A 20,245-nucleotide genomic window follows, 5' to 3' on the forward strand; every position below is an offset into this window, starting at 1 on the left:
AACACACAAGTTCTGGCATCAATGGAGAGCAACACTCTTCAAGTTGAGTGATTTTCTTTCAGATTTGAAGGAGGGTGTAAAATGCTGGTTTTTATGTTGTTAATGATGAACACATATTTATCTTTACTAGCCAATATTTTTAGTGCTATAACAAAGAGGCAGAAATAGAAAATAACAGATGCCATTCACAACATTAGACTGGAGGCTGAAGCAGACTAGGGTTTTATTATTGAATGATTTGTAACTGAAACTGCTATTTATGTTATTGAAGACTAACTGTTCCCAGTGTGAAGGAACTCTCTTATGAGCAAAGGCTAAATAGGTTGGGAACCTACTCACTGTGGTTTAGAAGAATGAGGTGTGAAAACATATTAGGATTCCTCAGGGGCTTAATAGGGAAAATGCTGTGAGAATGCTGCCTCTCAGGGAAGAGTCAAGATTGAGAGGGTAGAGTGTCAGAATAAAGGTGTGCCAATTTAAGGCTGAGGTGAAGAGTTTCTTCTTTCAGAGGGTTGAGTGTCTGTGGAACTCCTTGCCACAGAGTTGTAGCAGAGAGTCCTTGTGGATATTTAAAGGACAAGATACACAGATTATTGATTAGTAGGGGAATCAGGGGTTTACGTAGAGGAGGTCGCAAAGTCAAAACGGCAGAACAGTCATGATTCAATTGAACAGCACAACAGGCCTAGGAGCTGAGTAGACTATTCCTGTTCCGATTTCTTTTTTTAAGAAAAGAAAACCCAACAATTCTTGACAGATAATTATTTTTTCAAAAAGAATTGCTTTTTTGTCACAAGACAAAACTGTGGTCCATTTGGCCTAAAATTGGTCATTGGGAAAGTGCTAGAATACATTACTAATATAGGAGGATACAGGTCATTCTTCTATTATTTAATGGTTGCATTTTTATGCAACCCCAGGTTAATAGAAAAGTCATGCTTTAGAACAGCACTTCAAGTGTTGACAATGTAATCGCATTACAGCCAACACGTGTTAAAATTTATCGCTTTAGAAACAATGGTCCTAATTTGTCAATCGCATTACAGTAAATATGCTAACGAAACACACATTATGGCAGAACGACATGTATTTGTAAAATCATAATATAATCAGGCCGAATCCACACAATTGTTAGAAAGAGCAATTATACTTGACAAATTTTCAGTGTTCTTTGAAAATGCAACAAGCAGGGTACAAACTATTAGTAAATGTAATAATTTAGATTTCCAGAAGGTATTCAAGAAGGTGCAAATCGAAGATCAGGGTTGAAGGGGACATATTAACATGGATACAGAATTAACTAATAGGAAAACAGCGGTAAATAGATCATTTTCAGTTTGGCAGAACAATTGCTAATGGAGTGATAATGCGGAGGGGGTTTAGTCATTATGATTCATCTTTAAGCTTTGGAAGAAGGGACTGACTGATATACCAAATTTACAATACAAACATAGGACCTTTCTGTAAATGATAGAGTTTGCAAATGGATGCAAACCTTCCAGCTCAGCGAGCAAACTGACAATCTGAACATCAACCTGAGCCACAAATCTTCTCAAAAATCACAATGGATACATATCATCCATATTTTGAAATATTTTACTGACCCTTTGCTGGCAATGGGTCAAGATCCTGGAACAGTACTATTGGTGCACCTACTCCTGGCACCACACAGTGGAGAGAGGACAGCTCACCATTACTTTCAGGGCAATTAGAAATCAGCAATAAATTCCACCCTGGTCAGTGACGCCCACATTGTGTGATCAAATTAAAAAAGGAGGAAAAAAATCTGGCAGATGAAATTACTTTGACAAGGAGGACAGCAAAATTAAAAACATATAGCGACAAAGTTAAAAATCACAACTCCAGATTATAGTCCAACAGGTTTATTTGAAAGCACTAGCTTTCGGAGTGTTGCTCCTTCATCAGCTGCCTGGTTTTGAAATAACCTGCTTATGTGTAATTTCTAACTTTGTCCACCAGAGTCCAACATTCATTCCTCCACAGTATATAATGGCAAAACAGTGAAGAGTGTCACGGTATACAGGGACCTGACAAACCATAAAGTTAACTTGCCAGTCTAGCTAGTAAGGGAATATTGTTCTTTACTGCAAGGGAAATGGATGGTTGGAAAGTCTTGCAACAACTGTACAAGAATCAGGGTTTATAGTATACAGTTTTTGATTCAAGAGTACAATTGCATTGGATACAGTTCAGAGAAGATCCACCAGGCTGATTTCTGAGATGAAGGGGTCAGCTTATGAAGTAAAAGGTGAGATAGTTAAAGCCATACCCATTACGATTTATAAGAATAAGAGGTGGTCTTACTGGAAGGTAAGATGTTGAAGGGACTTTGATGGAGCAGATGTTGAAAGAAATTGTTCCCTTCATTGGGAATCTAGAATTGGGGGCAGATTAATAAAGGAGTTGCCCATTTAAGATAGAAATAATAAGAATTCCTCCTGAAATCAGTAAGTACTGAGTCAATGAACACTCAAGACCGAGTTAGAGATTTCTGATTGTCAAAAAGATTATGGGGGCAGATAGAAAAATAGTTATGGCTGTAACCAGATCAGCTTTGATTGTACTGAATGGCAGAGCAGGCCCCATGGATCAAAAATGGACTGTTCTTGTTTTTTTTAAAAAAAAACATGTTATAAAGCTAACCATCTCCCGATTGCTCTCAACTCAACAACATTTGGGTTAAGATAGTACAGGTAACTGTTTGTCTGGACAGAACCTGAGATTCCTGATATATCAGTGCTGGTTTTAGGGTAGGTACAACCTGTATGGAACTAGAACCAACCTCTGAGCCACATTTGCAAGAGTGTTGGAATATGCTGAAACCAGTTTAGTAGTTGAATGGGAGTCAAAGTACAGATTCAGGAATCAGAGGCTGCAAGTTAATGAGTAGTGGCACAAATGCCATTCAAGGAGTCCATGAATAAAAGAAGTGAATTTGGTTACAGGTAAATACTTGGAGGGCTGCTATTATTAAGATGTTAATGAAAATGAAATACTTAAACAAGTAGCAGGAATGGCTGCTCAACATTTCCATTAAGAGGATTTTCTACAAAAAAAGGCAATTAAAAACTGGACTATACCGGTCATGAGCAACAAATCAATTCAGGTTGTGAAGAGGGATTATAGAGTAGAAGGAGAATTAAATGAAATGAAATCATGTAGGTTGAACTAAAAAAGAAAAAGATATTCAAATTGTTCCAAATATACTGTAGAGCACCAGAGACTCAGGTGGAAGAACAAATGTGGCAAATTGCAGAAAAGGCAGCATTAGGGAATATCAAATACCTCAAAATAAATTGGAACAATTTCATTGAAAAGATAAGAGAACGCAGAATTTCTAAAATGCATTCAGAAGAGCTTTTTTGGTAGTGCTTGCAGCAAGTACAAGGGAGGTGACAGTTCTGAATTTTACTAAGCTGAAAGTTGGTGCAACAAAATAATGGACTGATCTTTCAAGTTGTTGTTTTCAGTGTCACTTCCACAAAGTAAAAAATTATGGGACTCAAATCTCGACCATCCTTGCTGCCAAAGAACATAAAAAAATAGAATGGAATAAGGGAAAGGAAAGAAATTCTGTCAGATATTACAGGTGCACAAAGCAGGACGATTATAGAAAAAGCAGTGAAACCGTACAGCAATAAGGAAAGCAAAAAGAGGCCATGAAAACATGTTCACCAATAAAACCATTGTAACTTCCAGCCTACAGAGAGGACTGGAAAGAGTAGACATGGGGATGATTTTCCAATAGAAGGAAGAGAGACTAAAACCAGAGGGCACATCCTCAGTGAAGGGAAGACCCTTTTGAATTAAAATAAAAACTTTCTTTAGCTAGCAGGGTGGTGAATTTGTGAAATTCATTGCCAAAGAGGGTTGTGACTGCAAAGTCACTGAGCATATTTAAGACAGATGGATAGCTTCTTGATTAGTAAAGGGAATTGGGTAATGAATAAAAGGCAGGAGAATGGGGATGAAAAACATATCAATTACAATTGAAATGGTGGAGCAGACACGATGGGCTGAATGACCTAATTCTGCTCCATTTCTTACGGTCTAAGCAAGGGAACAAATAAGGAATTTTTCACCAATCTTTTCAATCTTTGCTGGCTATAGGAATACTCCAGTGCTCTAATTAATGTCGTATAAAAGAGGGCAGAATGGATAGTACAAGTTATTGCAGGCCGCTCAGTCTAATCTCAATATTGGGCAAGTGAGTGGAAGCATTTCTGTGATGATACAAATTAGTAGAGAAGCACAGACTATTCAAGGGCAGTCAGCATGGTTTATTTTAAAAGAAGGATTGTACCTTACGGAGAGGATTAATTTTTTTAAAAATGCTCATTACAAGTTTGGTCAATGAGGGTAGCACATTTGATGTGGCCTACAGAGGCTTTGGCACAATTTGACAAGGCTCCATATTATAGGCTTGACGACACCTGAGATCCAAAGGAAATTGTCAAATTAGATCCAAAATTGACTCAGTGGCTGGAAGCAAAGAGACATTTGTGCAACTGGAGGGCTCGGTACTTGGCTCCTTGCTCTTTATGGGATTTGACAAGGATGTGGATTTAAATGTAGGAATATCGTCGTCTGGAAAATTTCGTAATCAAAAAAAATTGACATGCAGTTGATAATAAAGGATGAAAGCAAGATATTTTTGAAAATAGCAATGAAAGAATCACATGGACCAAAAATAATCAAATACAATGCAAATTAGAAAAGTACAGAGTAATTTATTGGGAAAAGGAATTCTAAGATTTGATGAACAATTGCAAATACATGCAGTGTACATCTATAGATTTGAAGATGGTAGGACAAGAAATAAAAATGATTTAGATGGTATACTGAACTTTATTTGACAAGATCTAGAGTTTAACAACAGGGAGATCATGCTAGAACTATGCTATTGTTGTGGTTCTGCTCGCTGAGCTGGAAGTTTTTGCTGCAAACGTTTCGTTCCCTGGCTAGGGAACATCATCAGTGCTGTTGAGGTTCCAACAGCACTGATGATGTTCCCTAGCCAGGGAACGAAACGTTTGCAGCAAAAACTTCCAGCTCGGCGAGCAGAACCACAACAATGGATACCCGAGCTACAAATCTTCAATCAGATTTTAAGAACTATGCTAGTTAGACTGCAGCTATAGTACTGTGCACAGTTCTGGTCACTACTATACGAATGATGTGATCTCATTAGAAAGGGCACATCCCAGAATAACAAGAATACAGACAGAAATGAGAACCTGTCATAACACTGGATTGACTGGGTTCGATCCCTTTGGAACAGTGCATAATGAAGAGAAGACTTGATGGGGGTGATATTAAGGATAAGAGAAGTCAAAGAACTGCAAATGCTGGAGATTTAAGACAAAAACAGGAATTATTGTAGAAACTCAGTACGTTGGGCAGCATCTGCAGGGAGAAATTAGAATTAATGTTTCAAGTCCTGATGAATAATCAGTGCAGACTCAAATCGGTCAAATGGCTTTTTTCTGCATTGTCAGGTATTCTATGATTCAAGACTTATTCAAAGAATACTTAAGTTGACCCAAACAGATCTACTCAAGGAAGGGTACTTGCATTGATTAGGGGTTGACAAAGAGTAATGGAACTTTACTCAACGCTCTAGGCGCATCTTTTTTCACATAACAACTTAACACAAGGTACATGCATACGTTCAGAAGGTCCATGTTGGCGACCTGGTATGCTGGTGATCCCAAAATCTTTTGAGGGAGTCCTCTGACAGTTGCCTCTATAAGAGCCTAGAAAGAAAAGCAAGCAAAATAATAGCATTATTCATCTATAAATCGCTCTACCTGTATTGGTGAAAGTATATGACCAAACCAAACAGAATACAAGATTTAAGATATAAATTTCAAATACGCATCAAATGAGGAAGACAGCAAGGGCTGCGTGTCAGGTCTCAACACTACAAGCGTACACAAGGATTTAATGAGAAATGAGCATCAACAGTTGAATGTTAACACTGTCTATGATCAAGCATGAACAATCCTGAATAAGGTACCAGAGGAAAACAGGTGTAAGAAAACAAAGGGAGATGAAGAGGACAAAGAAAAGGAGTTTTAAAATCCTGGGGAAAATAAATTAAAATTGTATATTCTTCATTTAGCAGCATTTTATTTCAAGTCGAGATTTGTAGTTTCTTTTAAAAAAACTGCTTGCATTAGTACAAATTTCAGTGTTGACTTTTTAACAAAAAAAAACAGCTTTACTATTTGGATGCACCACACTACACTGAATGTATAAGTTTATTTCAAAATAATAGTCATTACAGTCCAACTGGTGCAATTCGTATTGTCAAGAGCCAAGGTCAGGGTCAGAGGAAATAAAAACAATTGGAAAATGTAACTTTTCACTGTCTAATATAAAGATTGAAGCAAGTGATGTTTGGAGAAAACAGCTGGATTCAAACACAAAAGTGTTTAGGAATTCAAAACAAACAAGATGATGGAGAAACTCAGCTTTTATTACTTTAAAATAAAAAGTAAAAAGTAAGAATTCAGCCACACAATTATACCCAAGGTAAACTGAACACTTTGTTCATGAAGTGTCAATTGAAATGAAAATGCATTCCAGGTAACTGGTACATTAGGACTTGAACAATGATAAAATATTACAACATGCCTCCAAAGCAAGATTTTAATTTTGATACAGTTAGAACTTAAAAGATACTTATTTAAAAAATGTAATGTAGACTACCCTTTTTTCCTAAAGTAAAATGAATAAAAAAATTTTTTAAAAGACACAATTGGCTAAGTATTTCAAAAACAAATAATTTAATGTACTTACCAAAGCTTTCTGTGCGGAGATTGCATTTGAATTCACTATTTGTTGCAATGCTTGCAACAGGAGTGTCAATACTTCTGATGGCTGTCGCTCCTTCTTTGAGCCTTAAGTTAAAAAACTAAGTCTTAAGATTATAAAGAAATGCTTTCACATTGTTCTGCATAATTCAAAGTTCTTGACAGTTTTGCTTAACTATTTACAGCAGTTTAAGATATTATATAACAGTTTAGAACAATAACAGTGCCTTTTCTCACATGGCAATATCAGGGCAACAAGATGCTTACACACAACCATGCAAATTAGCAGAAGCAGGCTGCTCGGTTGCTTCTTGTGGGCCTTTTCTCACATTCAATACCATCCACATTCCCACTCACTCCAATGACATTTCAACCACTGCCTGTGAAGAATCTACCTTTACTTCTATATTCAAAGACTCTGATTTCACTATCTTTTCAGAAAGCGGGTTCCAGGTATTAGTCTAGTAAATCTTCTCTCTACTTCCATCACAACTTCATCCTTCCTTACAGGGTGCACTATTTTCAGAATTTACTGACCTGACTCAATGGCATTTTTCACATAGCTGATCAGATGCTTCCAAATAAGATTAAGCATGGCATCTACTGAAGATAAGAAAAGGAACTAACATTAACACAGGCATAAATTATGAACAATGGAAATCTGAAAGAAAACCCATTAGCTCCACTTAAGTTCAGCATCATCTGAAGGCAGTAAGATTTCAATGAATGATTTTTTAAATTAAGAGTTCATGAACCGAAACATTAACTCTCCCTCTCGTCAGTGATAGTGCATGAGCGGTGGTGTGTCCCCAGTGTTTTCCATTTATATAATATATTTAATTCGATCAATTTATTATTCCAATATTTATCTCAAACACAGCCCCCACCCCCCCAAAACAAAATGTAAACACTGAAGAGCCCAAGTTAACTTTCTAGAGATAAAAGGACAGGACCTAACTTCAATTAATTTTGTGATTGACAAGTGCTACACTATTATATGAAATGAGGGTAAGTACAGTACATCAAAACTCCTTTGCTAAAAAATGACTTACCTTCACCCAGCTTGCCAACAGAAAGAAATGCATCTCTAACTGCTGTTATAAGGGTTCCAGCATTTTTGCAAAAGAATGACGAGCTATTAATTAATGGGTGCTGCAGAGGATCTGTAGGAGACAAGAATGGCACATTTCAGAGAAAGCAAGGAAAAAAAGCAGTGCAACTGTTTAAATATACAAAGACACAAAAAATGTGTTCATTAAGCAAAGTTTAACATGTTAATTAGTGCAGAGAAAACTCCTTACAAGATAATTCATTGGTTAATTTCGGATAAATATCTAAATCAGCCAGTTTCAAAATGGTGCCTTGGCTATGGTTATATTTCATTATTTGCTTCAGTTTTAGTTTCTTTAACTAAAGCAGAAATTAGCTTTAGCTGCGCCCACTTTGAAACAACTGTCTTGCTGAATTAAGTGATTTATTGAGCACATTTATAAATTTGCTTTGCTCACATTCTACACACATTCTACACTCAATTGGCATTACCTTTTGGGTAATGGAACTTTCAATGTATCTAAACAAGTTCAAATTGAGACCTTCAGAGGCAACAATGTTGACATTTGGATCAAGATCAGCTGAGACACCCACAGTCAATTACTAAATGAGATCAATCTGTCCGTCCTCTGAATGTTAAGTCAGAAGCCCAATTTCGACTGAGACAACAGAGTATTCTCTGCCCGAGAATCATACAATAACAGACTAGGCTCAACACATCTCTAAAGAAAAGTGAAATTCACTGTTCCAAGCAGACATCCAGTGAAATCCATAGAAACTACAGCTCCAGATGTGTTACTAATGCATTACAGTACAGGTGAACAAAGCACTGTAAAATAAACCAATTAAGCATACCTAAACTAAGCTGCAGCTTGTTCTGTTTAACCAGGTCAGTGACCACAGGACCCACCAGGAAATGAAGTAATACTTCGACTCCTACAAGCTGCACCGCTTGCATTACAGGCAACGCGGAAAGGCTAGAATTCAGCTGAAACCTTGGCACTGTTGGACTTGGTGAAGGAAAACCTGCTGAAAGAAAGTGTCCACGGACAATGAAAGATAATATTTTATTGTGTTTTATTGCAGCATCATACACACTGCCTGAAATATTTATCAAATTTTACCTGGTTTCTGAGCAGAAGCCGGGGTTGTATTAGGAGAGACCATTGCAGTTCTGCAAGGTGTTCCTGATGGTTGCACAGTTCCATCAATGCCAAATGCATTCTGTAGCAGCGGGACACAAACCTACCATAATATTAGAAGATTGCATCAAATATTTAATGTTGAGAAAATATAGTTAATAATATCAGACATAACTTATTTTCAATGATGTTATTTCATAAACATTATAAAACCTGTTTAGCATCAAAATACCTGGATAATATTCTATTCAAGTAAGTTTTAGTCAAAAGACTGAAAGCAGTTCAAACAAACAACTTTGAACAAGTGGGAACCCTTTTTACATTTGAGGGCAGCTCCAATCTGGAGACATTTTTTAAAAAAACTTTTTAAAATATAAAGGAAACAATAAAGGAATGAAGACAATTTAGTTTCAGAATGCAGTTATGTATAGTTTTTAACCAACTGCATCTGCTTCAAAGGTAAATGGGTTCTAAGAGTGCAATGGAACCTTTCTTGTAATCCTAGTACTTGAAACCAAAATATAGAAATAATGCTACTAGTGTACATGATGCAGCAAAGATGTAGCAAACTGGACAAAGATGTAGCAATAGCCCAGAAGATCTTGGCTAGCCTATCAAAAGATTACAAGGTTCCCTTTATTACTGACCGTTTCCATCACAAAGTAGCTGTGAACAAACTCAGACTTGGTCAAATTTTCACAAACCTTGAGTAAATGTTTTCAAAGTCAAGACTGATAAAGTTTAAAAATCTCTAGATATTATTAATCCACAAACTTTCTCACCTCAGTAAATTAACAGTAAGCGATATTTCTTTCCTATTTACAGCACCATACAGGAGACAAACAAACCGGTCAGCGAATAGGACATGCAAACATAGCTGCACTCCTCAGACTGTTGACTTTTCTTACCTGATCAAAGTTAGCAGAAAGCTGTGGTCCTAGCCGAAGAGCCAAGTACCACCAAACCTCTAGTTTGGCCAGGCCCAAAATCTCTGTTCTTACATGAATGGAACTCAGTGGCTGCATGAGCAGCCGGAGCCGTTTTGCACTGCAAAGTATATCTGCACAATAAAAGAAAATTTAATATATATACATAAATCACTGAAAGAATGGATGACTAAAATATTTGAAATAATTTTTTTTATCAACAAAAATTTCTGTACAAGCACTGTGTTAATACTGTTTCTAACAAGGGAGGAATATTGCCAAGTCAAAATCAGAGTGCAGGTAAAAAGGCATGATGCCAAGAAACCTTCATACAAAGTTACATGCACATCAATGTCAGGCAATGATCTTCTCTAACAAGAGATAATTAATCATCTCCACTTGACGTTATAAGACATTACCATTGAAGCCCTAATGTCAACAAACTGTTTACTTTTGACCAGAAACTTAACTGGATCAGCCTTAAAATATTGTGGCTACAAAAGCAAAAAACTCCCCCACAAGCACACACCATCCTGATATGGTTACACAATTGCCTTCAGTAGCAAAAGCACAGAAGCTGACTAAGCCATGCAGCATATGGAAATGGTGCACTTCAGAATCAAAGGAGCCATAAATGGGGCTAAACAACTGTCATGTCTATGTAAGTGTACTTTTCTGGTGGGAGGGTCATTGCTGAAGTAGCTTAAGGTAGTTGAGCCTAGTGGTATTATTGCTAGTCTTTTTAATCCAGAAACCGAGATAATGTTCTGAGGTCTGTAGTTCAAATCTACCAAACAACTAGCAGATGGTCTCTAGAGTCCTCAAATCACAAGCCAATCAGAGTCTCTACCTCTATACCAGAAGGTCTGGCTTCTTGTCTCACCCGCTTCAGAGAGCTGTCATAACATCTTGGAACAGGTCAATTAAGATGATATCTAACCAAAACAACTGTTGCAGTGAAGCCCTGAATAGAGATGACTGACCTCCAACTAACCCAAAACATCTTCCTTTGCCCTAGGTCTGACTTCAAGAAATGCAGAATTGCTTCCAACCCCAAAGCCTGATTAATCGGAAGCTACTTAAAGGTTAAAAAGCGGACTTCAGTTTTGCTACGACAACTTGATGTCACATTCAGTCAAATGCAAGTTTTGAGAAGATTTGTAGCTCAGGTTGAGGTTTTGGATGTAGGTTTGCTCACTGAGCTGAAAGGTTCATTACCTTACTAGGTAACATCTTCAGTGGACCTCATGCGAAACAATGCTGAAACTTCCTGCTTTCTATTTATATGTTTGGGTTGGTAATGTTATTTCCGGTGAAGTCACTTCCTGTTCATTTTCTCAGAGGGTGGTACATGGGGTCTAACTCGATGTGTTTGTTGATAGAGTTCTGGTTGGAATGCCACGCTTCTAGGAATTCTCACGCACGTCTTTGTTTGGCTTCTTCTCGAATGGATGTATTGTCCCAGTCGAAGTGGTGTCCTTCCTCATCCGTATGTAAGGATACTAGTGAGAGAGGGTCATGTCTTTTTGTGGCTAGTTAGTGTTCATGTAGCCTGGTGGCTAGTCTTCTGCCTGTTTGTCCAATGTATTGTTTGTTACAATCCTTGCATGGTATTTTGTAAATGACATTAGTTTTGCTCATTGTCTGTATAGGGTATTTCAAGTTCATTAACTGCTGTTTTAGTGTGTTGGTGGGTTTGTGGGCTACCATGATGCCAAGGGGTTTGAGTAGTCTGGTAGTCATTTCCAAGATATCTTTGATGTAGGGGAGTGTGGCTAGGGTTTCTGGACGTGTTTTGTCTGCTTGTTTGGGTTTGTTGCTTGTTCATTGGGTACCCATTCTTTTTGAACACACTGTATAGGTGATTTTCCTCTGTTCTGCGTAGTTCCTTTGGGCTGCAGTGTGTGTTAGCTCGTTGAAATAATGTTCTGATGCAGCTTCATTTGTGGGTGTTGGGATGATTGCTTCTGTAGTTCTGTATGTGTTGTTTTCGGTCTGTATGTGTTGCTTTTCTGTAGACGCTGGTTCGAAGTTAGCCATTGGCTGTTTGCTCTACTGAGACATCTAGGAATGGCAGTTTGTTGTTGTTTTCCTCCTCTTCAGTGAATTTTATGCCAATAAGAGTATTATTGATAGTCTTGAGGGTTTCCTCTAACTTACTGCCTCTGCTATGAACCCTGATATCGGAGATCCCATGAGTGTTCCATTGGTTTGTCTGTAAGTTTTGTTGTTGAAGGTCAAGTGGGTTGTAAGGCACAGGTCCACTAGAATATCATCAAGCTAGGTGATGAGGAAGAACACCACTTCGACTGAGACAATACATCCATCCGAGGAGAAGCCAAAGACAGACATGCACGAGAATTCCTAGAAGCATGGCATTCCGACCAGAATTCTTTCAAGAAACACATCGAGTTAGACCCCATCTACCACCCTGAGAAAAAAGGAACAGGAAGTGACCTCACCACAGGAAATAACATCACCAATCCAAAGAAACCCAAACATATACATAGAAAGCAGGAAGTTTCAGCATTGCTTCGCGTGAGGTCCACTGAAGATGTTATCTAGTAAGGTAATGAAACGTCTGGAAATGAGCCTTTCAGCTCAGCGAACAATCCACTCCAGTCAAATGTTGTCTCCATGGAACCTCACCTCTGGGGTTAATCTCTTTCACTCATATGTGAATCAAGGCTGTAACAAGGGGAACAGCAGAATGAGTAGAACCCAAAGCAAGTACTGAGGGGTATCACTGGCTAACCATCACATGATATAACTATTGATGAATCCTCCCACCATTTTTTTTATGCTTTAGAATAGACTGATGGGAGAGTATGTTATCATATTGATTTGTCTCACTGTCAGTGGACATTTCTTTCGAATGTGCTGTCGTTGGTTTCATGTTAACCAATTACTTCAAGTTCTCTCTCATGACCAGCTCTCTAGATTGCTTCACTGTTATTAAGTTATCAGACAACCAGGATTTACAGAACCTCTTTGCAATTGAATATTGGAAAGACTTAAATCATTGTTATCAGCCCTTAAACTAAACTCCATTCTTGGCTATCAATCTCATCCTTCTCAACACCAACAGCTGAGATTATGCTAGCTCATTCATAACAGTAAATGTCACGTTGAATTCAAAGATAAACTTCTGACTTCACATTTGTGGAATTTGAGTGCGACTTTTTCACTACCAAATCCATTTCACCCATTTTAGCTCACCTGTGAAAATTCTCATTTCGTTTGTTACATCTAGTTCAACTACTCAAATGCATGATCTTAATTTTACAGTTTTCATTCATGGTTAGAAATGCTCAATGTCCTCAGCCCTCTGAATCCTACTCCATTCCAACAATTGAGAGAGAGATATCTGCACTCCTTTGATTCTGCTCTCATGCATGATCATTTTTAATTGCTCTATTGTTTTGATTCCTGCACTCAAAACTCCAGAATGCCATCTGCATGCTCGTTACCTAGCTTTTCCCTTGAATATGTTTCTGGAAATTACCTCTTTGACCAGGCTTCTGAACAATAAATATTATCACCTTCTGTGGCTCAGTGTTATTTTGTCTTACAATGCTCTTGCACTGAAGCACTTGAAGATGTTTCACAATATTAAAAGAGCACTACATTGCCTTTTAAGTAGTTGTGCACAGGGAACAGAGATCAACCACATTGAAAAAGAGAAATCGGGTATCCAAATGCACTGAGAGCACCTTTTACTATCATAAATTCAAGACTCAGACTTTGCACTTGCTCATTACTTCTTCATAGCCCTCAAATAAAAACAGTATTAGCTCAGGAATAGTTTGTTGTGATGGTAGTTAGGGGGTGAGGCAAGTCAGAAGAAACAATTGCTAGCAAATCCCCCAACACTTCATATTCTAAAACAGTTAGTTAATTTATCAAAAACATCATACAGCAAAACATTTTAAAAATATTAGTACTGTTCTATTTCTCAAAGTAATAGATTAAGCATGTCTTCACATACCAGGATTCAATGCAAAATTATCGATCAAGCTTTTCCAAGCAATAAAAGCTATTTTCTTGACAACTGGAGAGCCACTACGAAAACCCAATTCTTCCAAATGCAGTAGAGAATTAATGAAACTTCCTCCACGGTGCAATGACTTGTACAGGAAAGAGATTAATTTGGTAAATTAAGAGAAAATAAAATGCAACTGTGGGTTAATCTGTGTTGCAGGTTTGACAACTTACAAAACAAAATGGATGACATTTTGTAATCCCCATTATGCTAAACATACAAACACAATCTATAACTTTAAAAAAATTAATTGACCATAATAATTGAAGGGAAAGGAATGGAAGAGGACAGTTCTTGCCTTCATACCCATTCTAGATATGGATTTCAAAGCTGCAGATGAAGAAAAGGACATGCAATTAAAGCTTAATGGTTAATAGCTCAGAGATGAAGTGGTTCATGGCTCTTCTTCCTCACTTAAGTGAACATGGGTAACGTCACTGACTAAGTAATTCAGTTGTCAAAACCAAAAAAAAGGTCTGAAGGCAAGAGTCTAAAATTCAATAGCAGTTGAGAAGAATTTAAACCTAATAAATAATTCTGGAATAAAATGCTATGCTCAATAATGACTATCAACTACCAGATTGTTGTAGAAACCCAACTTGTTCACTACTGTCTGTTTATCAGGGAGAAAATCTACCATCCCTACTGTGACTCCAGATTTATAGCATTATGTTGCTGACTCTCAACTGACTTCTGAAACTGTGCTGCGCTGTATCAAACCTCTTCAGAAAAAAGGTACCACTTACTTCAGAAGCTCACATCACGAGAAGAATAAAAATTAACTACCTTTGGGGGTTTAAAAAAAGATGTTTTTAACTGTGATTGGCTCAATACTCTTCTTTAGCTTCTTGGTCTTCAGTTCAAAGGGATTGCAGTGCAGGAATAAGGACATCTTGCTACTGTTGTAGAGGGCTTTTGAGAGACACACCTGGAGTTTTGGGTGTAGTTTTAGTTTCATATTTAAGAGAGATATACAGTGCCACAAATGTTCATTAGATTGGATCCTGAGGTTAGGGCATTACTTTGTGATGATTCTAGATTTAAGAAGAAGGAATGATCTCATTGAAGCGCTCAATTCTTTCAATGTGCTTAGTTAAAAATCAAAACATCAGGTTTAGTCCAACAGGTATATTTGGAAGTACTGGCTTTCAGAGCACTACTCCTTCATTAGGCAGCTGTGGAGCAGGACCATATGACATAGAACTTATAGCAAAAGAACAGTGTCATGCAACTGAAATGATATATTGAACAATGATTTTGCTCAATATATCATTTCAGTTGCATGGCACTGTGTCCTTTTGCTACAAATTTGGTGTCTCATGGTCCTGCTCCACAACTGCCTGATGAAGGAGCAGTGCTCTGAAAGCTAGTGCTTCCAAATAAACCTGTTAGACTATAGCCTAGTGTTGTGAGATTTTTAACTTTGTCCACCCCAGTCCAAAACTGGCTCCTCCATTTCAACGGGCATGACAGGATAGGTACAGGATGTTACTCTGGTTGCAGGAACAAGAACATCTAGGCAGAGTATCAGAGTATGGGCTGTACAATGAGGACAGAGAAATTTCTTCACTCAGATTTAGGATTCTCTGCAATTATCTACCCTACTGGCTGGTCATTGTGAAAATGTTCCAAGTTGAAGAATGAATGGATAAAAGGAACCAGACAGGACACACATGGAATTGAGAGGATAGGGTGGGGGATTCCACGGTCAAGTCCTTTCTCACGACTTTCAATATTCTAGAGAAATACATTTGGATTTCAATACTTAACAGCTTTAAGCAACATAAATTTGTTATTTTTTCAATTATATGGCTGATTATCATCTATGTATTTAGAGGCAATGTCCAGAATAATCTTACCTTTCCCAAAAGTTTCACAAAGAGAGGCCATAATTTCAACACATAAGTTTCATTTTTTGTTGTGAAAAGTTTCTGGAGCTCTGGAATCATTTTCTGAAATGGTATAAAAGATTTTTAAGTCGTGACTACAGCCTTCATCTTTTTAAAAGGCAAGTATGAAGAAACAAGGAGACACATTTGTTGCACCAACTTGTTGCCCCACAGAATGAGGCTAAGGCTTAGGCTTGCACTTTGCCTTCCAAAACGGCAAGTCCAATAGTTCAGTAGACAGGATCCTCTTTAGTAAATCTGACTCAGCCACAGCAGGCTTTTATTTTTAAAGACAGATAAGAGACAAATGATCAATTACGACACCAAAACAAAATTCTCAAGGTCCTTTGAAATATTGCCATGAATTTTATTCACCCACAAGAGGGCACGGAAAAGCCTCAACCTAATAGCTCACCTGAAATACAGTACCCAAGACTACAGAAATGTCAGGGACCACACTCCTCATTATCTACCTGTATCTGTGCTCAAGTCTCTGAACCCACAACTTTCTAATTCAAGAGGCAAGAGTGCCACCACCAAGTCAAAGCTGATAAAGACACACAGGCACATCAAACAGACATGCAAATAGTAATGAAGATAAAATGGACATTCACATGTATTTCCTCTGGATTGACACCCAAAGTGGACATTTACTTGGCAATCACCAAAGAAAACTTAAAATTAAAAATGCTTTGACATTCCAATGTTAATCACTTAGCTAAAGAAATTTTGATTAAAAAGCAAAAGTGAAAATGGCAAGGATTCTTACTCTCATACTTACTGAGATCATTAAGGGCTCAATTATGCCTGCAACCTCCTGCTGTTTTTGAAGGAGAAGTGGTAGGCCCATTTCAAGAGCTGTTGCTGCCCGTAACCGCACTTTGGGGGCTGAATGAACTACGAGGGGAAGTATTAGCTTGGCCCAACGAACAGCATTTTCTCCCATCTGAACAGGTGTCTGTTCTATCAGCCTTCAAAACAGAAGAAGCAAAAGTTTATAGAAGATACCTACAGAAACTTTTCTTAAGCCACAAATAGATCTCACATGCTTTGAATAAAAATGTTTACAAATACTATTACATGACATGTTGAAACATCTTGATGGACCAATTAATTGCAAAGAGATTCAGAAGCTGCACCAATACAGCATCCAACTTTTGTAAAAATATTTTAAAAAGATCTTAAACAAAACAGGAAGAAAGAAAGCTTTTGGTATGCTTGCTTTCATTCATCAGAGCACCTACTTTAGGAGCAGGGACATCTTATTGCAGCTGTACATGACAGTTGTGAGGTCACATGTGGAATACAGCATGCAGTTCTGGTTGGGGCCCAGAGTGGCAATTTTTTTCTGCACAGGTGGTGGTGAGTGGCTGGAATGGGTTGCTAGAGGTACTGGTGGAGGAGAGTACAATTTTGTCATTTAACAAACATTTAGACAGGTACATAATGGAGGGACGTAGACCGAATGTAGGTAAATAAGAAGTTGTCAAAACTAAGCAACATGGGCAAGTTAGGCAGAAGGGCCTGTTTCCATGCTGCAGACCTCTACGACTCTGACTGTATTTACCACCAGGAAACCATTGGTCATGCCCTGATAAAAGATCATACCAACAGTTAAGAATCAGCAGCTTTTCTAAGCTAATTGTGAGCCAAAGAGGTATAGTTAGCAAACTTGTACATATCACCAAAATTGGAGGTGTAGTGGACAGCGAAGGTGGTACCTCAGATTACAACAGGATCTGGACCAGATGGGCCAATGGATTGAGAAGTGGCAGATGAAGTTTAATTCAGATAAATGCAAGGTGCTGCATTTTGGGAAAGCAAATCAGTGCAGGACTTATACACTTAATGGCAAGGTCCTAGGGAGTGTTGTTGAACAAAGAGACCTTGGAGTGCAGGTTCATAGCCCCTTGAACGTGGACTTGCACGTAGTTAGGATTGTGAAGACGGCATTTGGTATGCTTTCCTTTATTGGTCACAGCATTGAGTATAGGAGTTGTGAGGTCATGTTGCAGCTGTACAAGACATTAGTTAGACCAATACTGTGTGCAATTCTGGTCTCCTTCCTATCAGAAAGAAGTTGTGAAACGTGAAAGGGTTCAGAAAAGATTTACAAGGATGTTGCCAGGGTTGAAGGATCTGAGCCAGAGGAAGACATTGAATAGGCGGTGCTATTTTCTTTCGAGCGTTGGAGGCTGAGCGGTGACCTTATAGAGGTTCACAAAATCATGAGGGGCATGGATAGGATAAATAGACGAAGTCTTTTCCCTGGTGGGGGGTCCAGAACTACAGGGCATAGGTTTAGGGTGAGATGAGAAAGATATAAAAGAAACCTAAGGGGCAAGTGTTTCACACAGAGGGTGGTGCGTGCATGGAATGAACTGCAAGAGGAAGTGGTGGAGCTTAGTACAAATGCAACATTTAAAAGGCACCTGGATGGGTATATGAATAGAAAGGGTTTGGAGAGATATGGGCCAGGTGCTGGCAGGTGGGACTAGATTGGATTGGGATATCTGGTTGGCATGGAAGAGTTGGACCGAAGGGTCTGTTTCCATGCTGTACATTTCTATGACTCTATGACATGCACCAAATCATCTTAATATGTTCAAATTTGGTCAGTTTTGAGAAATATAAAGATTTTGTTTCTGAAGATTCAACTTTTAATCTTTTAGCTATGACAAGCATATATGCGAAAGAAAATCTTAAAATTTACGATGTCATCAGGTTTGATGTTTGTTCAGATATAAACCAAGCACCAATGTCTGTGCAGACTTGCAATCATTTTATTATATAACACTGCAAAAGAATCTTTACAAAACGTAGGACAATATTAAACCACAGTATTTGATATTGTAAAATGCTAGATGTAGGTTTGCTCGCTGAGCTGGAAGGTTAGTTTTCATAAGTTTCGTCACCACACTAGCCAACATCTTCAGTGAGTCTCCTACCTGCTCGTCCAATGTAGTGTGTTTGTTACAGCTCTTGCGAGGTATTTTGTAAATGACATTAGTTTTGCTTGTTATCTGTATAGAGTTTTTCAAGTTCATTAGATGCTGTTTTAGTGTGCTGTTGGGTTTGTGGGCTACCATGGACAAACAGGCAGAAAACTAGCCACCATGATATATGAACATCAACTAGCCACAAAACTATATGACCCACTCTCATTAGTATCCTTGCATATGGATGAGGAAGGATACCACTTCGACTGGGACAACATATCCATCCTATGACAAGCCAACAGAGCCACATATGAGAATTTCTAGAAGCATGGCATTCCAACCAAAACTCTATCAACAAACACTGACTTGGCTCCCATTTACCACTCTGAGAAAAAGAACAGGAAATGACATCACCATAGAAAATGATGTCACCACAGAAAATGATATCACCAACCCTAGGAAAATTAAACGTGTAAATAAAAAGCAGGCTAGACCACCAGTGCTTCATTCGGAGGCTCACTGAAGATGTTACGTAGTATGGTGATGAAACATCTGAAAACTAACCTTCCAGCTCAACAAGCAAACTTGCATTCATAACTTCAACCTGAGCTACAAATCTTCTCAAAGCTTGCCAATCGTTCAATGTTCCCTGTCAAACACTATATTCCCATCCCATTCAAACAACACTGAATTCTTCTTTCGTGCAAAATACCACTCCATCACTAACTTCCTGGATCTCTTCAAAGTCTTAGAAAATGTTGCAGGCTCCTAAATCTGTACTCACTCCTGCAATTCCATGTCAAAGTCTCTTCAATCTGGCTTTTAGCCACACCTCAGTATTGAAACGCTCTTGTTTGAAGCCTCATGACATTCTATCCCTTACTATCCTTCTCAATATACCTGCACCATATGTAAACCAGAGATCATCAAAAACTTGGCATACAGTAACTCAAGTTATTCCAATTCTTATTCATTCATTACCTACTAAAAAATCCATCGAAAAGAATACTTCCTTACTCTATGAAATCACTTTTTAAAATGCCAATTTTGTGACTAATTCTGTTTTGGTCCATGCTTACCTTATTATAAGATTTAAGGCTTCATGTTCAACAACCATTGACTGTTGATCTCTAGTTAATATCGTTTCCATTGCTGCAACTATATTTTGAACCTAACAGAAAAGCAAAACGTGAACATTTTGGTAACTCATCAACACAAGCTCAAAATAAGCCTAAAAATAGTAGAAAGGTTAGGCTAAAATTGTCTTGTTGTTTTAAAGTTGTACTGAATTAATAGTTCAAAATTATGTTTGGAGTTGCACGTATGCTACAAATTAGATACCGAACCAATTTTAACCAATTGATCAACTCACAGGCCACTAATTGAAATTTGTCAGGATTTTGTTTGTTACTTGTGAC

General features: G+C 38.0%; 1 protein-coding gene across 5 annotated transcripts in view; it reads right to left on the reverse strand.

Annotated features, from left to right (window-relative positions):
• Positions 1 to 20,245, reverse strand: part of rif1 (replication timing regulatory factor 1) — a 95,299-nt gene that overhangs the window by 55,871 nt on the left and 19,183 nt on the right. For 2 of the 5 annotated variants that reach the window (XM_060827075.1, XM_060827074.1), the window contains exons 6-16: positions 19,907 to 19,998; positions 16,670 to 16,859; positions 15,859 to 15,951; positions 13,946 to 14,084; positions 9,940 to 10,091; positions 9,014 to 9,134; positions 8,745 to 8,918; positions 7,892 to 8,002; positions 7,377 to 7,442; positions 6,826 to 6,926; positions 5,691 to 5,777 (exon numbers count right to left, since the gene is read on the reverse strand). In XM_060827075.1, coding sequence (XP_060683058.1) covers positions 5,691 to 5,777; positions 6,826 to 6,926; positions 7,377 to 7,442; positions 7,892 to 8,002; positions 8,745 to 8,918; positions 9,014 to 9,134; positions 9,940 to 10,091; positions 13,946 to 14,084; positions 15,859 to 15,951; positions 16,670 to 16,859; positions 19,907 to 19,998 — 1,326 coding nt within the window. The remainder of the gene's footprint in view (positions 1 to 5,690; positions 5,778 to 6,825; positions 6,927 to 7,376; positions 7,443 to 7,891; positions 8,003 to 8,744; positions 8,919 to 9,013; positions 9,135 to 9,939; positions 10,092 to 13,945; positions 14,085 to 15,858; positions 15,952 to 16,669; positions 16,860 to 19,906; positions 19,999 to 20,245) is intronic. The other 3 variants (XM_060827078.1, XM_060827077.1, XM_060827076.1) reach the window with 3 other exon arrangements.

Source organism: Hemiscyllium ocellatum, chromosome 7, assembly GCF_020745735.1.
Source record: "Hemiscyllium ocellatum isolate sHemOce1 chromosome 7, sHemOce1.pat.X.cur, whole genome shotgun sequence".
NCBI classification, from domain to species: domain Eukaryota; kingdom Metazoa; phylum Chordata; class Chondrichthyes; order Orectolobiformes; family Hemiscylliidae; genus Hemiscyllium; species Hemiscyllium ocellatum.